The 26,264-nt window shown below is 38.5% G+C and overlaps 1 protein-coding gene and 1 non-coding gene across 6 annotated transcripts in view; one reads left to right on the forward strand and one right to left on the reverse strand.

Annotated features, from left to right (window-relative positions):
- The window catches only part of LOC134742352 (Ca(2+)/calmodulin-responsive adenylate cyclase-like), a 132,471-nt gene that overhangs the window by 78,932 nt on the left and 27,275 nt on the right, over positions 1 to 26,264 (reverse strand). For all 5 annotated transcript variants that reach the window (XM_063675412.1, XM_063675411.1, XM_063675410.1 and 2 more), the window contains 2 exons: positions 7,131 to 7,400; positions 5,799 to 6,131 (listed from right to left, as the gene is read on the reverse strand). In XM_063675412.1, coding sequence (XP_063531482.1) covers positions 5,799 to 6,131; positions 7,131 to 7,346 — 549 coding nt within the window. In that variant the 5' untranslated portion in view covers positions 7,347 to 7,400. The remainder of the gene's footprint in view (positions 1 to 5,798; positions 6,132 to 7,130; positions 7,401 to 26,264) is intronic.
- Positions 23,355 to 23,426, forward strand: Trnaa-agc (transfer RNA alanine (anticodon AGC)). The gene has a single exon. It is a non-coding gene; the product is annotated as a tRNA-Ala (tRNA).

Consider the following 26,264-nt stretch of genomic DNA (forward strand, 5'->3'; position numbering starts at 1 on the left):
AGAATAGGTAAAATATTCAGAAGCACAATATTGTTTCCATCCCTATGAGGATTCATCGGTACAGAACGTGTTGTATTCAATGTGCCCGATAAAAATACAAAGCTTTTCCTTGCACGAAGTGCCACATTGTTTAATAGTAACAATCGTTTTTAAATAGAATACACAGTCCAACTCCCAAATCTCACTCGCTCGACGCCTCTCACCGGGGATACCGCCGTTTAGCCAAAATATTTTTCGCCAAATTTCACTTCCCAACAAACTTATGGCAAGAGTTTCATTTCCCAAATGAAATTTTAGCAAGTTTTTATTTCGCAACCATTTCATTTCGCAACCCCATAGTTGGGAAATGAAACTCACGTACAAGGTTGGGTTAGGTTAGGTTGGATTATGAAAATTTGCGAAATGAAACTTTGCCAAATGATAATTTGCGTAAAATAGTTTGGGAAGTAATACTTTGGGAAAAGATTTTTGGCAATACATTAGTAAACCCTCTCACCGTTAGCAACTGATGAATAACAAGTAGTCGAAGGAGCGAAAAAATACATTCGGAAAAAAGTTAGTGTAATAAACATGTATAGAAGACATTATTCATCGCTGAGCAACACAGACCTTTCACGACCCTTTAAATAAAGATCAACTTTGAATAATTTCCACACGCGTCGTGTATTATTATGGGACGTGGAAGAGCAAGAAACTCGTGTCGGAATACTTCTACGCGTAATCCGTTTTGACTCCTGCCTTTGCGGTAAAAGGCCTTTAATTTGTGTGCGTCTCACACGAGATAAAATCTCATTAACTTATTCATTTCAGAGCTTGTGGAAAATAATGCTTTTTACATTTATGGGTGCTCAATGTACTCGGCTTTTAATTGTCTTGGCCTTAAAATAATGATGAAAGTTCTGTTATAGTTATACTCCACTTAATATCTACCAAAAATGAAAGCGATCAACTAGTCTTGATTCAAGACTAATGGTGACTACCTACGTTGCCTTACTATGGAAAGTGGGCGAAAGTCAAGCATAATGATAGAAATACATTAAGTTAATTTCAAAATATTGATAACTCAGACAGTCCTTATTAGTACTTAAGGTAGTAACCGTCCCAAAAAATGACAATGTCACACTAGGTCAGTCAGGTAATTTACAATATAACTATTAACTATTTAAACACAAAATGCATTTTAATAACTGAATGTGTATTGTGTAGTATGTACACAAAAAATATAAAATAATTTGATTTGTTCCCTAGTTAATATTTCTAAAATAATTGTTTTAACCATTAATACATTCGTCTATTAATTCTAATAGTAAACATAGATAATATCTGCCATAATTGACATTAATGGAAAACGTTGTGAAACGCGAGCAAAGGTCGTTATGGTTCCTAAAATTTAAGCAGCAGAGAACATTTGTTTGTGACATAAAATGACATAATGATAAAATCAGTTCACAGCGGCCTCGGTAAGCATTCTGGAGAACCGGCAAGTAAGTGCTCCTGACATAAATGATTAGATTAGATTAGATGATTTATTTCATGAAAGAAATGAATTACATTATAAGTTTGCATTAATGTCAAAAATATTAGAATTTCTATCATGATCGTCAAAATAAAAATAACAACAATACTAATGAAATAAAATTATAGCTCCAATAAGGATTGTCAACAACAAATGCAAAACTGCACCATATTGAATCACTTTTTGCATTCGGATTTCGGACCTGTATTGCCATACGACCCTATTATATTATGTATACGCTCGCCCTATAATTGGAGAGATGTGTATCTTGAGATGATTTCAAATTCACTTCTGAATACTAGTTTATTGACATAACATGTTCTTGCATTACATTTGTAAGTATAATAAAAGTAGTGTAATGTGTCAATGAATGTATCTATAAATTGTAAGAGATTTGTAATAGGTAGGTCCTTTATCGTGGGCGGTATACATTGATCGATCTACGCACTTATTCCTTTTATATTTTTTACGCGAATCGATGTTCCCTATATACTACTGTACAAGCTGTATAACATTACTGGTTATTTTGTTATATGAATATAAAGTTATGTTATATCAGTTGCCTTGGAGGCTTCGGACTACCAACCAAAAATACACATACGCGGGTCAAACATAAGTTTAGGTTCTTTACTAATCTGTAGGTATCCCAAAATTAAGAGCATTAGTGAAACAAATGTTCACAGCGGTGGTACAGCCCAAAACTACGTCAGGCCGATATAAGTCACAAACAGAAATTAGGCGCTATTACTGATGATTATCGGGAACTGAAGAAATATTTTATATAAATTTATGTTTATAAAAATACAATTTTACAATAAGCTAATATTTCAGAAAGCTAGGTATACAAATTCTTGTTTAGAAACAAATAAAGAAATATACTTGGAATAGTATTGTGCGTCTAATTGCCCAGAATCTTGCCTACCAATTAAAGCGTTAAAACTACTTAAGACCATGGCCTGTCCTTTAGAAATGTTACAGGAATAACCCAACCAGCTGAAATCGATCATTCAACAGAGAAATTCTTCCGGGAGCATTCCTGGTGAGGAATAAATTTCCCCTCGACCACGCGCGTGTGTAATTGTGTATACATATATGTATCTGCTGCAGTAATGAAAGCACCCGAACAGTTTATGCTAACCAGATGTTACTTTGAATAATGCTGCATAATATGCTGCGTGGATAATATACATAACTCTTACTCCACCTGCAAACGAATTATTGTAAGTTTAAATGTAAATCTACAGAACTGTAAACGACTTGAACTGTCTGGTATATTGCACGACAATAGGAACATTTTTCTTCTGTATCGAAAATGAGACGTCACTGCCATCCGGCGATAAGTGGAATATAAAGAGACCAGGCAGAGCAAAACCTCCCGGTTACGTAAATGCATCGCAAAAAGAGCAATAAGACATCAGAAGGTCTAGACCGCCTGGGCACACATTTACATGTATAACATATGTGTCTACTATTGGAAACCAGTCTCGAGCCCAATTTTTATTGTTCGTCGGAGAAAAAAAGGCAATCTTTCAATGTTTTTTTTTAACTTGGAATGTAAACGTAGCCAACGGCCAACGTTGGTAATACATTAAATCATAACAAATAGAAGCATGCTCCCTAGAGGATTTTATCAAGTAATAAACATTCACGAGCACTATTGATTAGTCATAAAACGGTAATGTGATGTGACTGAGGCAATGGGGTGACGGCATTTCTAAATATTCCGCATTTACGAACCGGCTCTTCCGCTTATGTTTTTCCTAGCGTGTTTATTTATTCGGCACAATTTCAGAGACAATAGCGATTGAGACAGACCGTTTTTGAGCATTAAGTACTTGAGTACGTGACCTTCATTTTTCTTTCTGTCTATATGTAAAGTGTAAAACTAAGTTTTGCAGTAAGTATCAAACTAAATTAATGAGTTAACACAAATCGTGCTAATATCTTCATAAACATAAAAACGTAAACAACATCAGACGTAAACAAGCAATTTTATCAGAACGACTCATTAAGAAGCTCTTTATTGGCCAAAATTGAAGGGCGTTTTTTGTCGAGTGGCAGTTGATGACGCAACGGTATCACGCGAGCGGGTGCCATGAACGTAGCCCCCGGTTGGGCGCCAACTCAAGCCAAGGGCAAGGCTGTGGCCTCCGCGGAGGCCGTACTCGACTTAATCAAAAGACTAACTTATGGCCCAAATTTCGCACTGCCGATTTTATAGGTTTATGTTTACTACTTGTGTTATAACGTTTGTAGCTAAATATAATATACTTTTACGAGTTTTACGACTGACGACACTCCAGGTGCATGCCAAGGTTAACTACGTAAGCTAACGAGCTTAAAAGGGTGCCTAAAAAGTGGCTTCGATGCGGAAGAAACCATGCACTTTAAAGGCTCGGCCAAACACAAGGCACGACGCAGCGCCGCGTCCGCGCTGCGTGATGCCTGTACAAACAGGTCGCGCGCGGATCGCGCCGGCCTCGCGCTCTTAACACGCCCTCATCGCGCGTGCGAACGCGGCGCGGCCTCGGCGCTATACGGGCGTGACTCGCGCCCGACACAGCAGCATACGCGCGCGGAAGGTTTCTCATTCACGTCCGACTGATGCGTGACCCAGCGTGCCGCCGCGGGCCGCCGCGTCCGCGCCGCGTGGACGCGCGCGACGGGGCGCGACAGAAGCGGGGCGCGATGCCGGCGGGACGCAGTCTGTTTGGCGTCGCTAACCTGTTAGCACGGGCGGCGGTCGCGCCGCGCGACCGCGGCGCTGCGTCGTGCCTTGTGTTTGCCCGAGCCTTTAAGCTAGGTTTAGACGTAGTCAGTGCTGGCTTGTTATAGGCCTCGTATAAACAGTTTTTCAAGACAAGCCAGCGCTGGCTGCCAGCACTGGCGGGAATGGAGCGCTTGTCTATTCGCGCCAGTGCTGGTTTGTCTGAGAACTGACGTCAGTATAATCACGAAAAGTTTCTCTATCATGAAAAGTATGTATATCAAAAAAGTTTTCCGAATTGAATTTGCAATTTTGCCACCTTTGCGAGTGTTTATTATACCTACTTGAAATTTCTATGAGATTACAATTAAAACACCTTATAAATTAAAATTGTTGAAATTGATTCACATGATAAAGAATTATCCCTGAAACCGGTCTTGCGAATTAGTTAGCCGATCTGCCTATACATGGCGCCTTACTTATGTCTAGTACTTATACTTCTGGTCAAGTCTTTTGTGCTTATAGTTACATTACTGGTTACATGAGATAATTGAAAATTTGTACGGAACCCTCGGTGCGCGAGTTAAACGAACTCGCACTTGACCGGTTTTTTCTAAATCATAATGGTATCTTTAGATATGTATTACTAGGGCACAGATTATATAATAGTTCTTACGCACAGATACTTATCTCTCAAAGAAAACGCAAATACCTCTACCGTTTTGATACCTACACAAAAATACAATGGAGTGACCTTCAACGCGCCGCTCCCCGCACCGCGCGCGCCGACACAACGCTAGGGTTGCCGACGCTTCTTTCAAATACTTAGGTGTCTTAGGTAGATATCTAACTATAAATGTGTCGTAAAAACATTACCTACATCTTTAAAACAATTTTATTTAATAGTACCTACGTAGCTTGTAACTATTGTAAAAATAATAACAGTAGGTGTAAATACCTATATTAAGAATGTCTACTTAATTTTCCTCATCAGTCGAAAGAGGAAAAAACTATATTTTTTATTTGTTTTGTTGTTTCTGCATCCATCCACACTACAAGCTGTGTTATTTGTTCGTGACGAAGACATTTCTTTGGCATAGCGCGCGGTGACGTGCATGCGTGAGCGCGTGTGGCAACCAACTGGCTAGCTTAAGTCCCGCCGCCGGCGGGAAGCGAGTCGTAGGTATAAATCCGAGCTCACGCGGAGAGTTCCATAGGCCTGCTAGGGCTTATTGTCGTTTCGTTTTGGATTATGGTTATAATCAAAAAACGGGCTGTGGGAATATCAAAAAGCCTTTCGTAACTTTTTCATTAGAAAAAATACCGAAACCAAGCAAGGATCTAGATAATAACAATAAAAAATGTTTAAATAAAAAAGAACAGTCCAAATTAACAGAGTACCAGACCAACGAACCGTAATAATTAATGTTTAATATTTCTGATTTGTATTAGGTACGCCCATTTATTACACAATGCAGTTATGTAAAATGATATGGATTTAATGTAGCACTATTATTAATGTTTACACATTCAATCCGCAACTTCATTAAGCCCAAATTAATTTGCAATAATTACCTGTTGCCAGATATGGTAGGGGAAGCGGTGAGCCACGAGCGCCGCCGCAACAGTATGGACCGTCGGCAGGAGGATGCCAAAGGCTGCGGCAACGGGGGCGCCGACGGGCAGCAGGGCGTAGGCGGCGAAGACGGCCCAGACGACGTGCGCGGCGCCCTCTGCGGCGGCGCCGGGGCTCCAGGCGGGCAGCGTGGCCGCCAGCGCCGCGCCGCCGCCGGCCAGGGCCAGCCAGCAGGCGCGGGGCAGGCGGCGCTCCGGCGCGCTCCCGCCCGCGCGCCCGCACCACCACGCCAGCCCGCCGCAGAGCATCGCGTGCGCGCTTAGCACGCCCACCTGCAATTACAATACTTGAAATACGTACAATCGCGCTCGCGGCCTGCCTTAATTACCTACTAACCAAAAACTATCCATGAGAATATAATACGCTCAACTTATCTTAGGTACCTACGATCGATCACGACTACTACTTAAAGTAGGTACATCTAATTAATTGAACTTTATTTTGATACGTTTCGGCAAGAAAATGTGTTAGTTAATAATAACAATGGTTCCATCCGGCAGAAAACACGAAACTTGGCATGCATATAGCTCCATACTAAATCGAGCGAAGGAGCCGTACTAATAATGTTACCTACATATAAAATATCAATATCTGGCAAAGTTTAATCCCATTCTGACGACGGTTACGACATACAATGGTAGTAACTAAGTAAGCATCTGCAGCTAATATCCTTTTGTGTTGCTTTTTGCCTTTGTGACTCGTAAATTCCATTGCTCTAGTATGAAATCTCGAATACTGCAGTGACATACTAACGAACTTGGTTTAATAGATATGTATGTAGTTACAAACTGTCATATAGGACTAGAAACTGGATAGTAACGATGCGGTCGTATCGCAGCGGCATTCTCAAAAGGGTAATACGATATCTTGGAAGCTCGTAAAGTTTCCACTTAATAGTACATTTGACTATAATCTAAAGGTATTCACATTACATACTTAATAATTAAGCGCAGTATGTATTAAAAATGTTACATCTAAATTTGTACCAACCACATTCGACGGATTACAGTAATCAGGCAATAACTACAGGAAATTTCTCATACAATAAAACTTTGTGAACGTTTCAACGGTGACAGACGGTTTGGTGCAACCGACCCTTAATGCCACAAGAAAAATAAAGCCGTAGGACCCGCATTTGTAGCTTGTGTTACTCGTCATGGCACGCGTACATCTCCTCCAGCACGGAGAACTTGTGGCGACGCTATCGCCAGTTATATTTGTTAACTATGGACTGTGTGATAACAGACTATTATTCATCAGTATGGCGTTACCTGCGGCGCTCGGCGCCAGCCGCGCGTGGCGTCGACGGCGGCGAGCGCGGCCGCGAGCGCCGCCCACAGCGCCAGCGCTGAGCCGACCGAGCCCCGCTGCAGCTTGCACGCGTAGCGCGCGTACAGCTCCTCGAGCTCGGCGGACTCGAAGCGCCGGCGCGCCACCAGCCGCGCCAGCGGCCCGCGCGCCGACATCGCCTTCACCGCGTGGTCCATGCTAGCCACGCTGCCGCCTCACCTCGCCACCACTAACACCCCGCGACCCTTCATCTGTAAATAATTACAACTTTTAACATATCGTACCAAAACACTCCCTGCCTTAACATAACCCTCATTTGGCAATCAGGTAAAAATTGAAAACAGTTGGGTTAGCATTCGTTAAGGGCTCGAACAGAACTAGGTGTACGTATTTTTTACCAATATAACCCACCAGGGACGGACCAATGTAATCAAGAATTTAACACTGATGACACGATGAAAAATATTATTTTTAGTATTTACGGAGAGAAAATAAGTCTTATATTTAAGTATGACACAGTAAGTTACAAACAAAAAGGGATTGTTTTCAAATATTTTAGCATAATTTATCTCTTTGAATAATAATATTTAAAACAACAAAATACTACGCAGTTTGGACCTTAAAATTATTCTACCGAGTACTAAATACCTTGTAACTTTTCAGGCCTATACAAATAAACACAAACAACAAAAGACAACCACAAAACTGTTTATGAGTCTCATCAGTAAGCAGCTTACTATCCTACCGAATTACAATCAATAATAAATAAAATGACAAAAGCCAAGGTAATAAGAACAAGTATATAGCTTATAGCCTAAAAACCGAGTACACATGAAATAGTAAAAATGTGTTTATTTGCAAAACAGTACAAATTAATAGATCCCGTACACACAAGTTCAATACGTATTATAATTATGTTTCAATACCAATGCTCTTTTGGTTTTTCTCCCATTTAAGAAACATTTCATCCTAAAAATGGGCCATTCAAATAAAAATTACCATTAACACCTAAACATACTTAGGATATTTTGGAACGGGTGATTTTACGGTAGGCACCTTCTTATAGTTAGGTATATTGTATACACAATTACACAGTATTTAACAAAAAGTTTGCTTCTTAAATCAGCGATTACCTACTTTTACCTAGTATCGATTTTCTCTCAACGACGAAAACTTTGAATAATTTAGATAAGCGCACTGTAGTATATGCTTTGTAATATAGAACACTCCCTAAACAGCGGTACTTTTCAGCGATTCGCCGACTAGAGTCTGTGCGAAAAGAGAAGAGTCGTGGAATCTATGGGGCCTAATACATTTTACGACTTCTCTTTCCGAAAAAACTCTACTCACTCAGTGCATTTGCAAAATTCTCGTATTTCTCTCGATTTAAAGCACAGATAAAATAGGTTGGTGGCACCGACATTTTCAACTGGCACGAAACTTTTCAAATTATCGACCAACTTTTACCGAGTCCTGTCAAAGTTGCACAACCCAATTTACTAAATATAATACTAAATCAGCTATGCGAAAAAAACCGGACAAGTGCGAGTCGGACTCGCCCACCGAGGGTTCCGTACTTTTTAGTATTTGTTGTTATAGCGGCATCATCTATGAAAATTTCAACTGTCTAGCTATCACGGTTCATGAGATACAGCCTGGTCAGCCTGGTGACACACATGCAGACGGACAGCGGCGTCTTAGTAATAGGGTCCCGTTTTTACCCTTTGGGTACGGAACCCTAAAAAACAAGATCGATTTGTCCACAATTCCACATTGCCGTAAAAACTCATATCATGTTACAGCATTATGGTTTCGCGAAAATACTTTCATCTGTTACTCACATAATACACATAAATACGTCGTCAATTGAAAATAAGCCGTCAGTTAAATTACCAGTGGTGTGAAATTATTTTCTAGTGTATAAAATTTAATATTATTTGTAGAGTGACACGGAATATATTTATCCAGAAGACGCAATAAAAGATAGGGGAATGACGAAGCAAATATGTTAAGCATGGAAAAAATGTGTGCCAAATATTTTGATGATACGATCAAGTGAGTCCAATGAGGGTTGTTATTTTGGTTTATACAACCCGTTATGATTGTTAGTTTTGGAAGCTCATATGTATATATAAAACCATGTAGGTACCTTGATAAAAGATTCATCAGTGCGCAAGTTATTCACTTGCATGATAAATCATATTATGCTTAATATTGTACAGTAAGTTTGTTTTATATAAATGTAACCTGTTTAAGCCAAACATGAACCTAAAAAAACCTCCAGCCGATACCTTACATGAGACGCAAACTCGGCGTTTCCCTTGAGATTTGTTTTAACGAGATTCCCCTGCATAGTTTTGTATCATGCAACCCGCAAATCGATCAATCGGGCACCGTCATAAAACCGTTACCGCGTTACCTTAATACGTACTCAGCACAGCATGACTCATCCAAGTTGTACTCGCTGTGGTATTACTTCATTCTTTTTTGCATTCACTTTTAAATATTAAACGCGAGTAAGTACTTTGTTTTTTTCTGTCTTTTTAACCTAAGACGCCTAATAGGCGGCACCGTAAACGGTAAAGTGCTTTTGTAATAAACCTCTACCAGTGTTCTCGGCTCGATTACATTCACACTCAAATGCACACTACATGATGGAATTCTCTCTTGTCTAATCATTGGGAAGACCAGTGTAACGTGATCTCAAGAGTCGTAATAACTATGCGTAATCGGAAAGTTCTCTATACTGGATTGCCTTAGCTTTCGACTCGCCCGTGGTCGGTAGGTAAGCTATTGCAATGACGCCCCAGGTCTCTATAGCATTAATTACTGTTAGACGAAAGAATCGTTAACTTTTTGTTTGAACCAAACAGCAGGCTTTTGATCGTTAGAATTGAATTAAAGTTAATGGTTTCGGAATCTTGTCCAGTAAATATTAGGTAGATTCCCTATAGGTACCTGTACTACCTGAATTATAGGTTATACGTAATCTACGTACGGGTATAATTTGTACCTAGGTATGTCAATAATAGGCAATATTAATATAAGCCATCAAACCATCCAGCACATAATCCAAGACTGGCCTATAACGCGCTATGTTGCCGGTCCTCCCGAAGACCTGATTACCCTGAGCGACGAAGCCATAAAGTGGCTAAATAGTCTTAGTGTAGTGTAGAATTTTAATTTCTTACCTATACCAAAGATATATGTAACTCCGTATAAGATAAGTAAAGTCTAAGGAAAAACGTGCCTCGGAAATCAATAAAAAGTTATACTCGAATAGATGGCGCCACACCTTTTGGCCTATACTCGTCTAGATGACGTTGGCGACATCGTTTGATATTTAACAATTTTAACGCATACAAGTATCAGTAAAAGAACATTAGTCAAAGTCATATGGCGTACTAAAAAAAATATAAAAAAATTATGCATATATAAAAAATCATTTATATAAATTTTTTGATGTTTTTATACATTTAACTCTAAGCACTCGGTTATCTTTGCTTATACTGTTTCTATTTTTACAATATGTTTGCCATACGATTAAATAATATTAATATAACCGATATTTAATATTGTCTTCGGTTGCCGCAATAGTTAATCATGAAACAAAACTATGTCAACAGATTATACATAGGTAGCTATAATGAATTTAAAATTATTTGATATCAAGCACTCGAGTCGACCAAAGTCTGCAGTCTGGGCTGGGAGCATGTCATGGACAAAGCCAATCGCTCAATAAAATTTGATAAGTCTCTGGTTTTCGCCAAGGAGAAGCGATATATTCCCAGAATGTTGCGCGACCCACTGAGAATAAGAGAAAAGGGGACGGCCGCTTCTCCATACAAACGTAGTCCCCATTTTCCTCTCTGGATATTGACTTTATGGAAAATATTTTACAACCATAGTTATGCCCCTACGTTTGACTTTTTTCGATTTTTTGATTATTGTTAAGGAGCGAAAAACAGATTTCATCGCTAGTTAATAAATAAAAAAATAAACGCCAAATATATGTGCAGAATGCCTGCAAATAAAAACAATGACGTCACGTACGTTATTAGTGTTATTCGTTAGGTATTAAATCAAGTATAGTATACGAGAACTTCTATACAGCAAATACAGCAATGTGTATTGTGCATGTGTTGGGTGAGGACAGTTAGGTACACATTAATTTCTGTTGCGTAAGGTTGGAACACGATATATAAACCACACGCTTCGTAAATAGTTTTAAATTGTTTACCATAGCAATATATTTAGACCAAATTAAATTTTATGCACTGCCAGCGACATAATCTGCGGAGTTGTCTAATATTACAAATGCTAATGCTAACTTAACCTAAAGGAGTTCCACAGATTCCCTATTTATGGAGTAAGGCATAAGGAATCGGCCGCCATACATAAACACAATTGAAGGGTTTGTAAAATTCCCGCTACTAGGGAGTAGAGAATGAAATATATGTAGATAATAGATGTACTTGCCAGCCGGCTGAGCTGGCCCAGTTACGTTAATTAACATTATATATTTCGCTCCTCAGCAGAAATAACATTGAAACAGATCCACAATGCCAATTAAACAGAACAATCTGTGTCTAAACCCCGATTCAAAGTATTCAAACTTAGCACGTCTTAGTAATTACTCAAGCCTGACAGAGACAACGTTGTTACAGTTAGAGAACAAATGAAACACCATAATATTAAGATACAATATTCGGCATCCGCCCAGATCTGGAATTGATTGAGAGGTTAATCGGATTGCCATCAACATGGGGCACGGATGCCCAAAAAGAAGAAAAAGGCTAGACAAATACAAAATGAGTTCTCGTTGGTTGGATGATTTGCGAAATTGTCGGGTAGGGGGGGTCACGGTCGGTGGGTGAATGAACCCCGGCACAGCAGACGCGGCCGCGGCAAGCGTCGCGGCGCGGCCTGCTATTGTGACCATCACTTCCATGTAGTACGCCTCAAGCAAACCAATATAGGCCTAAGGTATGGGCCTCGTTGCCTGATTTAAAATTCAATAAATAATTAAATAAGCATGTGCTTAATTAATAAAAAACACCTTAATGCTTTTATTTAAACAAATAATACAATAGGCTTGTTTTATTTTATTCATCGTGCTCACTGCTCAGTCGATTCTCTTTTTGTGAATCTAAATGAAGGGTACACGGAAAGAACATGTCTAGTCACTTTAGTAAGATTTTGAATAATCGCGGTTTTAAAATTTGGAACCATGTCAAAATGTATGGTAATTCCGTGATTAGGTCTATTTTAACAAAAAAAAAGTTGTGTTACATATATTATACAGTGGTAGCAAAAGATATAACTAATAGTTCATTAAGAGCTACATTTTGGGGTGAAAATATCATTTTCCAAAAAGTGACTAGACATGTTCTTTCCGTGTACCCTTCAAATGGGACCTACTGCATTAAAGCAATAATCATCTGAGTCAAAGTCGGACGCACCCAAAAACCTCGTAATTTATACAAAACGACCACGAATGAATGAATAATGTGAATAAAAGTAAACAAAGGTTTCTTAAAATAGGCAATGCGTAATTTTTTGTATATTAGCTTTTTAGGGTCTCGTACCCGAATAGTAACAATCAGAACCTATTACTAAACTTTGGTCCGTACTACGTTAGTTCACCTGTCTGTCTATCTGTCAGCGGGCTCTATCTCAAAAACCATTACAAAAATGTTGAAGTGTGTCTTTATATTATCTCTTTAACAAATAAATAATACTGATACGGAACCGTCGGGGCACGGCGCTGTTCTTTTTATTACATTTCAACTTCGTTATAATACCTTAATACATTGCTTATTTTCTATACATCAAACTACTAGCTTCTGCGTGGAATGATGAATATGATTGATAAAAATTATCATTATATGGGGCATTTTCTATGAAAAAGGACCTTATTGTCGATGGCGCTTACGCCGCACAGCGTCGCGCGGCATTGTATTTATATCGGATCATCAGTAATAATGGCGTAAGCGCCATCGACAATAAGGTCACTTTTTATAGAAAATACCACATGTCCTTCCCCGGGCCTTAAACTATCTCCGTTAAGCTTAAAGAGGTGACAGACAGACACAGGGATTATATGGCATCAACTATATTACCTATATACTGGTCCACCTGTCCCACGCTCGCGACGAGATATTGACATCACCCCATTCCTATGAATTTTACTGAATGGAAGGCAGACACCAGACAAACACGGCATTATTGCGATTTCGAGTTCCGAATTACACGGGATAACGGGCCAAGTTGAAATTGCTCCGTAGCCACTGTCAAAGGCTGGCTGGCCATTGTGATTGCAAAAGGGCTTCATATCTCTTACCCGTCGTAGTGAACTATCCTACCATTACGTTATGTGGAAACTATTTTTTATTACTGGTGGTAACTATTTGTGTATGTAGGATGTACATAGATAAAATACCTAGACGTGTAGGTTTAACAATGGAAAATCATAAATAGGTAAATGTCAGTTGGCATACATAAAATAAATAATAATAGAAAAGCTTTTTATTTCCACATCACATTGCAAAAAATTACTCCCATCATTTACAAGTACATTTACATATACATAGTACATTTCAAAACTATTTTTAATTTAATCTGATGTAGATCCCTTTTGAGTAAAAGCCTTAGTCTAAGATACGTTATATTTTTTTTTTGTTAACGGAGTGGGCGAATGCTGGTTGTGACCGGAAAAACATAGGCAACCTAATTTGTTCATGTTGTACAAGTTGTATACTTTCCATTGGAATTTATTTCGTTCGTCAGACAAATCGGTGAAATTTGAAGAAAAAAAATTATTTACAAAAATTTATTAAAAAAAAATAGCCTTGACCATATTTCTTTAGGCAACCCTATTTATTTATGTTCAGGAACATATTTTTTTTCATAAAATATAAGTTTCATCCGTCAGACGTATCGGTGAAGGTCGACCATATATAACGTATCTCCTACTACCTCCTCACACTCTCCATTTGTCTCTATCTTGGGCTGTCTTTAACCATTCTGTGCCAGCTACCGAGATGATGTCTTTCGTCCATTTTGTCCTAGGTCTTACGACATGAAGGTCGGTATATCGGCGGAGGATATCCGAGTCCCACCTTTCGGCAATCATTCTCATATGCCCTGCCCATTGGCCCTGCCAGTTGGCATACAATAGTTCCAATATTATTATTTAGAAGTTTTTTTTCAAATTAATAGTAGATTTTATGCAATTTCGTTATTACATAAAATCTACTATTTTTGTTAGAATCAATACCTATTATTTACCCACAACTAACATAAATAAAGGTATTTACTTTGACCAGCAAAAGTATTGTAAATAAAAACCCCGCGCCGCATGTTCGATGCAGTTTCGTTTGCAGTATAGGTAATCTACACTAGATTGAAGAGGTGAGGTCGTGACTATAATATATCAAGAAAACTAAGTTTTTTTTTACAAGACAGAGATCTACTTAGAAATTCATACATCATGTGCATTGCAATTTATAAAAAGTTAGCGGATGAATTTAAAGGGGCAAAGCAAAACACAACATTTAAGAAAATTATGAAAGCTTGACTGTGTGAGAAATATTTCTACAGTGTGGGCGAGTTCCTTAATAGATAAGTTAATATAATATGCATGGAATTAGGCTAGTTTAATTAAATTTGTATGCCAGTTTGTATGCACAATGTGGAGATCCTATGTACTTCTTATTCTTCGTCGTTCCCTCATGACTGACGATCGTGACCAATAACTATATCCCTCCATTTAACGCGATCAAGGGCTACATATGTGGGCCGCCCTCTGCATGGAACCACATGCTTGTCTAATGGAATCCGACCATCTTGCAGGGGCTCTTCCTCTAGCGCGCTTGCCTTCAACTTGCCCCAGTATGATGTCACGTTCGAGGCTGTGGTGTGGCTATCGCATTATGTGCCCAAAGAATCTGAGAGCCCTCTCCTGGCTGATTGTTGAGAGTCGTTTGGTGATTTTTATTTCTCTCAGAATGGACTCATTTGTTCTCATTGCGGTCCATGGGATTCTTAGCATCTTTCTCCAACACCACATCTCGAAAGCATCGATTTTGCTCTTGTCCAAGCTTTTGATGCAACAGCTTTCTGCACCGTACATAAAGATGGAGAATACCATCAGCGCCCGCACTAATCGTACCTTGGTAACAAGGCCTATACCTCGATTCTTCTTTTTGAGGTTAGTCATAGCACTTTTAGCCATTCCAGCACGTCGGCGAATCTCTTGCGTGCAGCCACCACCATTTGTTATTAAGGATCCTAGGTATATAAACTGGTCCACTTTTCATAGTCATCTAAAGCATTGGATTGGGGAAGGACTTGTGCTCTGTCCACAACCATGATCTTGGTTTTACTGTGGTTGATTTTCAATCCAAGTTTGATGCTCTCTGCTTCCACTTTCTTCAGCAGAAAGGCCATCTCTTCCTCGTTAGATGCTGCAATAGTGGTATCATCTGCATATCTCAGGTTGTTGATCTTACGGCCGCCTATTGTGATGCCGACCTCTACGTCCTCCAGTGCTTTCCTCATGATGTACTCGCCATACAAGTTAAATAGTTTTGGAGACAAAATGCAACCCAAATGCAAATGAATGCAAATGTGTGTTCGTCAGACGCGTTCGTCGTCTTTTCAGAACGAGGTGTTCCTCGTTCTGTATGAAACGGTTTCGACTTCTTGTCATCTAACTTAACAAAGCTTGTACCATCTAGATGAATATTTTGTATCTAAAACACTCCCATCTCTATGAGCACATCCAGCATTGTACTCCACTGTGTACTTACATATTGTAAATAGTTTTAACTTTTAAGACTTCTTTGTAAACCCACTATTGACAAATAAATGATCAATCAATCAATCAATGAAAACTGAACATGTGTGTCGTGTGTACAATGTTTTGTAAACTTTGATATTCCTAACTTTCCTGGTACAAGGAAATCACTTTTCAACGAACAATAGGTACCTAACTAGTAGTAGTAATAGTAATAGTAATAAGTTAACAGTATAATATCAGTAACTATATACTGCACCTGCCGGAACACCACTGATCGCAGCCAATAAATGTACTTATATTAGTCAGGCATGGATTTTAAATCTTAAAATCTAACCATTTTTCAATATATACTAGTATGAAAGCTTTAGACATTGCTTTTAAATTCAAGCTGTTAACTTTTAAAGCAAAAGCGATTATATTAAAGCTTTGCCCCTTTAGTACCGTTTGGTAATCAAACTGTCGTAACCAGCTACAGAATGGGAATCAAGATTCCCAGTTTGAAGCCAGTTACGTATTGGGCCAGCGTGTTACCGTTTGGTAACTAATAGCTACAAAACAGGAATCTAAAATGCACTGTATGTAGCCAGTTACGAATTGGGCCAGCCAGAGTGGTATTACCGTTTGGTAAATAAGTTTTGTAGCTGGCTACAAAATGGGAATCCAAAATTACAATAAATCAATAGGTAGGTAGGATAGGTTCGTTAGGTAGCTTCAAACGCCCGAAGGGCAAACCGCCCAGGAATAAGAGCCCCGCGAAGCGGGGCTCCGCTTAGTTGTGAAGGGAATATTTTTTGAAAAGAAACAGTCCGACGAACCACCTAACTCCAACAACCGTGGCTACGAATCCGTAATTCAAGTCCCATTTTGTAACCAGTTACAACCCGGGATTTATTTTTCCCGTTTCGAAGCCGGTTACCAAACGTGGTTACAAATCGGTAATGGAAAAGTCCCAATTTGAAGCCAGTTACGAATTGGTATTTCTTTCCCGTTTCGAAGCTGATTGCCAATGTTTAGTTACCAAACGGTACTAAAGGGCTTTGCCGACGAATCGTTATAATAAACTACCTATAAAGCGAAATAGTACATTTTGATGCTAGTGCGGAAAGTATGTCATTACTACACGAGTGCAAGACTCGGGACGAGTGAATAATGACATTTCCGTACGTGTATCGAACGACGTTTTTTAATACAGTTGCGAAAAAATAATAAAAACAATAAGTAAGGAATAAAAACAATATCGAATATTGCCTTTGGAAACTTAAAACATGCTTGGAGTAAGAAAAAACGCCTCTTCTTTGACAGGCGTTTCGGCACCTCTACCTTCCATAGCTATTCCGTTCCATTCAGACAACTTCCTAAGAACGGTTTTTCAATGTTAAATTTAAAAAAACAAACGTGTTATAATGATGAAGAGGTAAGTAATAAAATATGAAATGTGTATATTTTTCGTATACTTTTTATGTTGATTACGACGTTTAAAGGAAACTAATATTAATACTCATTGATAAGTAGTCATGAATTGGAACAAGTATAAATTAAAAAAAATTGGAAAGTGAAAGCCACTAGTTCGCGAAAACCAACTTTCCGCACGCTAAATAGTGTAACCCGTTCGTATTCATGAGATAGTTCGCATCAACGATTCATGAGATACAGCCTGGTGACAGACAGACAGACGGACAGCGGAGTCTTAGTAATGCCTACATGTAGCATTGCCATCTTCAATCTTAATTCCATCCAAAAAAGGTGGCAAACTGGCTATCAACTATTGGAATTAGTCTATCAAATACTAGGTCTATCTGACGAATAAATGGGGCATTTTTTATGAAAAGGGACCTTATTGTCGATGGCGCTTACGCTGCACAGCGTCGCGCGGCATTGTATTTATATCGGTGCATCGTTGATAATGGCGTAAGCGCCATTTATAGGAAATACCACAAATATTTCGAGCAAGTAGCTTCGGCGCGGCGGCGGCGCGCTGTCCGGCTAATCGGTATGGTTATCGCATTAATAGCACACAATAATCGACGAGCCAAGTGCGACAAGCGATCGCCGATATAAATTGTTGGCTATGCTGTAATCACTGTCATAACACTCGGTGTAAGTAATAGTTTAATTGGATCAAGCGGACGTTGGCATTTCTTCCTGCTCCACCTGATTCTATCTATGTTTTAAGGGAGTTCCCTCTCCCAACAAACTGGCCTGCAGTTTTGCAGAAGAAAAAAAGTTGTAAAATTGGGTATATATCTCCTGAATAAATGATTGTTTTTTTTATTATTAGAGAACGCGCTTCCTGTTTTGCATTTTACCTTAAAAAATGGATTTTTATACTAAATTAACAATTATCTCTCCATCTTTTTTTAAGGTTCCGTACCCAAAGGGTAAAAACGGGACGCTATTACTAAGACTCCGCTGTCGGTCCGTTTGTCTCTGTCTGTCCGTATGTCACCAGGCTGTATCTCATGAACCGTGATAGTAGACAGTTGAAATTATCACAGATGATGTAACGTATTTGCCACTATAACAACAAATACTAAAAACAGAATAAAATAAATATTTAAGTGGGGCTCCCATACAACAAACGTGTTTTTTTTTTCGTTTTTTGCGTAATGGTACGGAACCCTTCGTGTGCGAGTCCGACTCGCACTTGGCCGGTTTTTTTTATCTCTCTTCTCACCGGTCTAGGAACTCTTGCTCAAATGCCCATGATACACTAACACAGGTTGGTAAACTTCAAAAAGGAAAAATAAACTATTCAGGAGTTAGGGGATGTAACCAAACTTGAGTAGAGCCGAATAATATACCGAAACGAAGGAGCGCTGTTTGCCGACCCTTGCACTGGATAAACAAAACATAGGGTAAAGGCACCAGTAGTCAGCCTTTTTACGAAATTTCTATGTTCAAGATCGTTTAATTTGCTTACTAATTGACCTATAAGAATTAATAAAGTTTTTACTGTTCAAAAATTTCATATACTTTAAGTTTTGTAAAGAATAAAATATTTCTAAACGTTGCTTTTGGATATTTAATTAAATATAATGAAAGAGCGTTTTTGCCAGTAATCAGCCTCCTGTGTACCAATAGACAGGCTTTAAGTACCCAGTGCCCAGCCATCCCATTTTAACAGCTGATTTGTGGGTTCTGAGTTCCGCGATGTCAATGTCCACTGGTCAGCCACAGGCTGACTACTGGGTAGTTACTTATTAAATCAAATACAATTATAATAATGTAAATATTTAAAGGTGCTCGGCTTAAGGACTTAGATTTCATTTGAAAATAAAAAAAAAGTACTGATTCCTATGGTCAGCCTCCCCCGGCTGACTTCTGGGTTTACGACCTTTTCAAAATTACTGCTATAAACCCAGTAGTCAGCCAAGGGAGGCTGACTATTGGATTTCATACAAAAAAGTAGTTCCCAATAGCCAGCCGCCTTAAAAATGTTACTTTTATATGGATTTATATTCATTTTTTACTTTTTTCAGATAGAATAAGTATTAATCATGTGATGCAGTCCAAATTCATTTAACAAGATAACATAATTCGGCTGTTAACGACTTATCAAAATACCATGTGACACTCCAAAAAAATAGCGCATATCACATGATACTTCATGTCAGAAGACAGCACTTTTTTGAAGTAGTGTTGTGGTTCATGCTAGACAATTCTTTTAAAAATTAAACTATTTTTCAATTAATAGTTTATCAATCTATAATATCACCTACTTTTGACATGTAAATTAGAAAAGGTTTGATAATTACAGCCAAAAATAAGCAAGAAAGGCTGGCCACTGGTGCATGGCTGAGCACTGGTGCCTTTACCCTACGCGGAGAGATAAAAAAGTGACAACCGGACTGAATGCCAAGCCAACCCAACTCCCAAATTTGTCACTTTTTGGACATTCGTAAATTCGTTCGCATTTTCGGCCTACTAGTACCAACCTCCTAGTTTACTTTCCACAGTTTCGTCGTCAATATCGTCGTCATGTTTAAAAGTGACAACTATTCAAAAAGAATAAAATACGTAAGTCAAAGGTGGCGCTGGCGGATACTGTATAGGTACGTACCTATAGCCCGAAATCCATCTTCATAACAGATTTTTACGAATGTAACGCACGTATGTACTTACATATAACATAAAACAAATTTATGGGATACAGACATGAAATATTGGAATAGTCCTTCACTAGGCCACTACGCCGTAAATATTATACATATAATATGAGTAATATGACTTACATAAAACCTCCAGTACAAGTATTCAAGCTGAGAAATACATTCCCGGTTTGCATGCATATTAAACTAGTTGTAGCAGTGGCATTCATATCGGCTTAAGCAAATTAAGCGCAATGCGTTTTCTCGCATCAGAAAATCAAGTTAGAGCCAATTATGTAACTTTATTTCAGCCGCCAACCGCCGATCTGGTTATACACTTTATGATCATCATGAAATGCAGATTGCAGATCTACCTTTATGTAATTTAGTATTTCAAAGAGTTTCATATCAGTATGTTATTTAATATCAGTTGGCCTTGTGTTTTCCATTATAAATTTTGAATTCGGTAGGTAATTAGATACATACTTCCACATGAATGTAGCCAAAGCAGCATCAGATTCTGATTTTTATTGGTAAAAAGAATACAATCAATTTGACCTTAAATATTTCAGTGTCTTTTTGCTCTAAAAATAATATTTTAGTTCTTTTCCGACATACTTAAACCTAAATATAATCATAATATATGATAAACTCAAAAACTACTGAACGTTTTGACTTTCTTTCTCTCTCTTTTTCTTGTTATTTTAATTTTCTAAATTATTTTAAACGGCGAAGCCATACATTTATTCACAGAGCCAATAGTTAATATTAACTTATGGTGGTCCTAAAACACAGACCACTAAAACTAACATTGGCCAGAACCCAGCCACGTTTATCACAAAATAATATAACAGATGTGAGCCTCAAAAATGCCATATAACAACCGCGAGGTTAAAACGTCCCGCAAATGAGCGAGCCGAGCCGAAAAGCACTCAGACGGAGTTAGACGGCCATGCCGTGCCTTTTCATAGTTTTCAATGGTTATACCGAGCTCAGGAGCGGCATTTTAATTTTGAACTTTCTTATTTGATATTAGTTTCGTTGCATTTCACTCGAACCTATTGTATCAAAGCTTGGTTCACTAAGAAATGACAATCAAGATGAAAATGAATCGTTCGAATGCCGCTCCAGGTCCGAGTAGTGCGCTCAGACGACCAGGGTAACTGTGACTTCGAGATCCATAACAACTATGCGGACAGTGAAATTACACTCAGTCTGGTTCACTTCAACCGAGAGCTTGTTCAGCAAGGACAATAGCGTCAGGAATAAAAATCCAAAGCCAACATTACCGTCTCGCCACATACTCGTATTGTGCAACGCAAACAGAATTGCATGATGTCGGCTAGACGACCCATCAAAATGACGCAGACAAGAGTGACACACTAATAACGTGACTTTCCATTAAATAGGCAGTTTTCATTATCGTCAAGCGTGGAGGGTAAGCAACAAATTGTAGTATAGATACATGCTGCGAAGGAATCAGTTATTCAATTCTCCACTAAAAATACCCCAAGATATTGTTATTGTATAAACAAAATCCATTAATAAAACACAAATGCGTAGTCTGCTGACTGAAGGTGCTTACAGACGTACCACACTTTAAAAAAAAAACCGGACAAGTGCGAGTCAGACTCGCCCACGGAGGGTTCCGTACTTTTTAGTATTTGTTGTTATAGCGGCAACAGAAATACATCATATGTGAAAATTTAAACTGTCTAGATATCACGATTCATGAGATACCGGTGACAGACAGACGGACAGCGGAGTCTTAGTAATAGGGTCACGTTTTTACCCTTTGGGTACGGAACCCTAAAAACAAAAGCTACGCCTGTTTTCTGCCCTCGAGACAAGAGCGCCTAAACACTTCAGAGGCGTTAAGAACTTAGAAAGTCCAACACACCTTTCCACGCGCAGAAATAAACTACGTTACATCGTGATTCTATTTACATCCAACTAACCTGTGATATACCTACACAAGCCACACATTGCTATTGGTAGTCGATACGCTGAAGGGGAAAACAATGTAAACCATTCTGTCGATTTACAAGACGTTTCAGATCAAAATAAACAGTCGATCTTGTTTATCAACCCGTGTTATAAAGATCTGTATATCATTTCATTCTTATGCGAACACGGCACGTATACTTAAAGATGATAAGAACCCAGAAAACCTTTGAGGTTGTTCAGCAAGTATCTTTAAACTTTTTAAAACAAAAAACCGGACAAGTGCGAGTCGGACTCGCCCAACGAGAGTTCCGTACTTTTAAGTAGTTGTTATAGCGGCAACAGAAATACATAGGTAGTCTGTGAAAATTTCAACTGTCTAATAGCTATCACGGTTCATGAGATACAGCCTGGTTACAGACAGACAGACAGACAGACGGACAGTTTTTACTCTTTGGGTACGGAACCCTAAAAATGACGTTTAAATAGGCGTTCAATAAAACATTGTTTTGTTTTCCATTCGATCAGATGTTACATTTAAGAACCGCTCAAACTAAAATTAACTTAAGCAGTCTTCTTGAAACTTTTTGAAGATCCTTGAGAAATTGTCTGAAAGAGAAGCCTTGGGGACGTAACGAATTGCTATTCAGTAATTTAGAATTTGGTTTCAAGTTGTTTTAATACATGTATAAATAATTGTCAACAAGAAGTGTGCACTCCTCATGGTACATAAAAATGAAATATCACAATAATGTAACGTGTATAAGCTATAATTTATGGTATGTATCTGCATCTACCTACACGATCCTTGTATAAGTAACATTACTGAAAGGGTCACATCAAATATACGAGTCGGCTGTCAACCAGGTCATAAACCACGACAATCACCACATTCATTTAACTTATAAATAAACGTTGCATAATATTTTAAAATAGCTTGAGGAATGGTTGTAACTCTATATGTATTTGTGTGGTTGTCAACTGTTGTGTTTGGCCGCAAGTCAAAGAGTAACGGAAGCGCGCCCGCGGCCAAGGCCGGTGTTCTAGCAAACATGCATTTACTTTCATTCTTATCGATCTTCTGTTCACTTCTGCACTTTCCATGTCAACTTGGGCCTGTCGGTTTTTCGTCTTGTTAAAAGTGATGATTAAATTAGAGAGCAGCTGACGGGATAACTTAGAAGTATGTAAGTAATCTTAAATGTTAAAATATTTTTCCTTTTTTATTGCGGGATTTCCATTATTAGAATCTATAAATTGTAATATACAGATGTCAATCACAATAAAAAAATCAACGATGATCAAAAATGCAGATGTCGCTAGTGACGTTGTCACAGTTGCAATGACTAAATTCGCATTGATTGACGGATGGTCAGCTGGCGGAATTGGTAACGCATTGGACCAGCAATCCAAGGATGTGGCTTCGAGTCCCGCGTTGGCCATAGTTGATGATGATCATCGTTGATTTTTTCATTGTGATTTACTTCTGTATATACAATTATAGTATGTAAGCAAGTAATCATTCTTAGGAAACTTCCCTTGCTCGCAAGCACACCACATCTTAATGATTACTGTCATTAACTAACGTTAAACAAAATAAAAATTCAACTTATAATTAATTTGCCACGTTAGTACGAGCATCCGTGCATGCATCTTCTTCTATCTTCCACATTTTACATAGGAGGATAAAAAAGCACTCTTTTCTCACGGTTTATAATTACCTACCTCATTTACTTTGTATTTAATAACAAAAACCGTCGCAGCTTAGGACTAACTAACATCACAGTTTATTCAAACCTGGGAAAATGTAAAGCATACTGAAAAACTTTCAACGAGCTATTCTGAAAATACCTTAAAGCTGACTAAAATTATATTTAGTGTTAATACGGAGTTTAAATGATTTACTTGTGCAATAATTATAGACAATGTGCACATTAACGTACGAATGTATTATTTGTTATACGTATATAGATAGTATAGATATCTGATAAATCATTCATCGATCGATATCACCATTAAATTACTAACTTATGTAGAAATATTCGTAAAAGCACCTCCAAATCATAATTTTAGCAACTGATTACAATTTCCAATTTCTAAGACAACATAAAACAAAGCATGAAACCCCTAAACCTAAATATTACCATCAGTTATTGCAACGTTTAATAAACACGTTTGAATAACAACAGGGCTTCGGATATATTGTTTCCCTGCTAGCTGCTACTGGAGGAATTTATTTTCCCATTATAGGAGCTCTTGTTATTCCAAGACATCTTAATTTCGCGCGGAAAATAACTCGCAAAGAGATATTATGAAATTATTTCATAATCTTTTATATTTACTTGATGGACTTTATAGGTACTAATTATTTTACCGTATAATAATAATAATCATCTCATGTACGTAGATGACATTAAACATTTTGCTGATAATATTACAGAATTGTTCCAACTGGCTGACAATACTCAAGAATTTTCTAAGGATATAGGCATGCAATTTGGTGTAGACAAATGCAAAGTTTATTCGATACATAGAGGCCAAATTCAAAGTAACCCTTATACCTTAGACACAGGAGATCAAATAAACCCCATGACAGAGCAAGATGTATATAAATACTTAGGTTTTCATCAATCTGGCCAGATTCATCAAAAGCAGACAAAACAGGAAGTCACTCGGAAATTTAAACACAGACTTTCTGGTATCCTAAAATCTCACCTTAATTCAAAAAATACCATAAAAGCCATAAACACTTTCGTCATTCCGGTTCTTACATATTCATTTGGTATAATAAGTTGGGCACAATCGAACCTTAAAAACCTGCAACGCATCATCAATACAAACCTAACAAAGCACCGAAAGCATCATCCAAAATCCTGTACTCAAAGACTAACTTTGCCACGGCAAGTAGGAGGAAGAGGCCTGATAGATTTACAGAACTTGCATAATAAACAAATAACGACACTCCGACGCTACTTTCATTCAAAAGCCGAACAATCACAGTTACACACATACACAGTTGAAATAGATAACCGTTATACACCCCTTAACCTACAAGACAGAACCACGCAGAGCAACGAACAAACAATGTAATGTTTTCATTTTATTGGTAATAATAATTCATGGGCAAATTACATTTAAAATACAATAACTAATAATCTTAAAATTAACATAAAACTAAAACCTTATAAAACAAATTACAACTAAATTAAAACTAACTACAAAAGTCCCCCAGATCTGTAATGCTGGCTACATTCCCCCGCTAAATGGCAATTCCGATCCTAAAAAAAATAATATCATTTTGAAGACCTATCCATAGATGCCCCAGATGTAGATGAGATGGATGCATAGATGGGTTTGATGAAAAATTTTTTTTTGAGTTTCAGTTTTAGGTATGGGGAATCCCCAAAATTTATTGTTTTTTTTTCTATTTTTGTGTGAAAATCTTAATGCGGTTCACAGAATACATCTATTACTTACCAAGTTTCAACAGTAAGTTCTTATAGTTTCAGAGAAAAGTTGCTGTGACATACGGACGGACAGACAGACAGACATACATGACGAATCTATAAGGGTTCCGTTTTTTGCCATTTGGCTACGGAACCCTAACTAGCAAACAGCAATTCCATCATACTCTGTCCGTCTGTCTGTGACCTCTTCACGCTTAAACCGCTAAAGTGAACCGGAAGGCATGCAGCAGCTCATGTCCAGTTTCGACGAGTCTTGCCGCAGATTTGGGCTCAAGATCAGTGTCAAGAAGACTGAAGTCATGTCGCTGGACGTGCTCAGTCAACAGACGCTGGTGTTAGACTCGGCGAGGACCAGCTGAAGCAGGTTGAAAAATTCCGCTACCTGGGGAGTACGATAACTTCTTAATGCGATCTTGATGCTGAAGTTAACAGCAGAATCGGGGCTGCGGCTGCAGCGTTCGGTAGGCTAGATCACAAGGTCCTCAGCTCACACGACTTGAAATTGGCCACTAAGATCTCCGTGTACATGGCAGTCGTGCTGCCTAACCTTCTTTACTCTGCTGAAACGTGGACCGTTTATCGCCGCCATATTCGTATGCTGGATCGATTCCACCTCAGATGCCTACGTAAGATACTGAAGATAGTGAAGATCCGATGGTCTGATCGTGTTCGGAATACAGAAGTGCTGCGTAGAGTAAATGTGGGTGGTATCGAGGTATACCTCATGCGACGTCAACTTCGATGGTGTGGTCACGTTTCGCGGATGAACGACCAGCGTGTGGCTAAGCACCTTTTATTCTGAGCTTGAGAAGG

This window comes from Cydia strobilella, chromosome 6 (assembly GCF_947568885.1).
Source record: "Cydia strobilella chromosome 6, ilCydStro3.1, whole genome shotgun sequence".
NCBI lineage: Eukaryota > Metazoa > Arthropoda > Insecta > Lepidoptera > Tortricidae > Cydia > Cydia strobilella.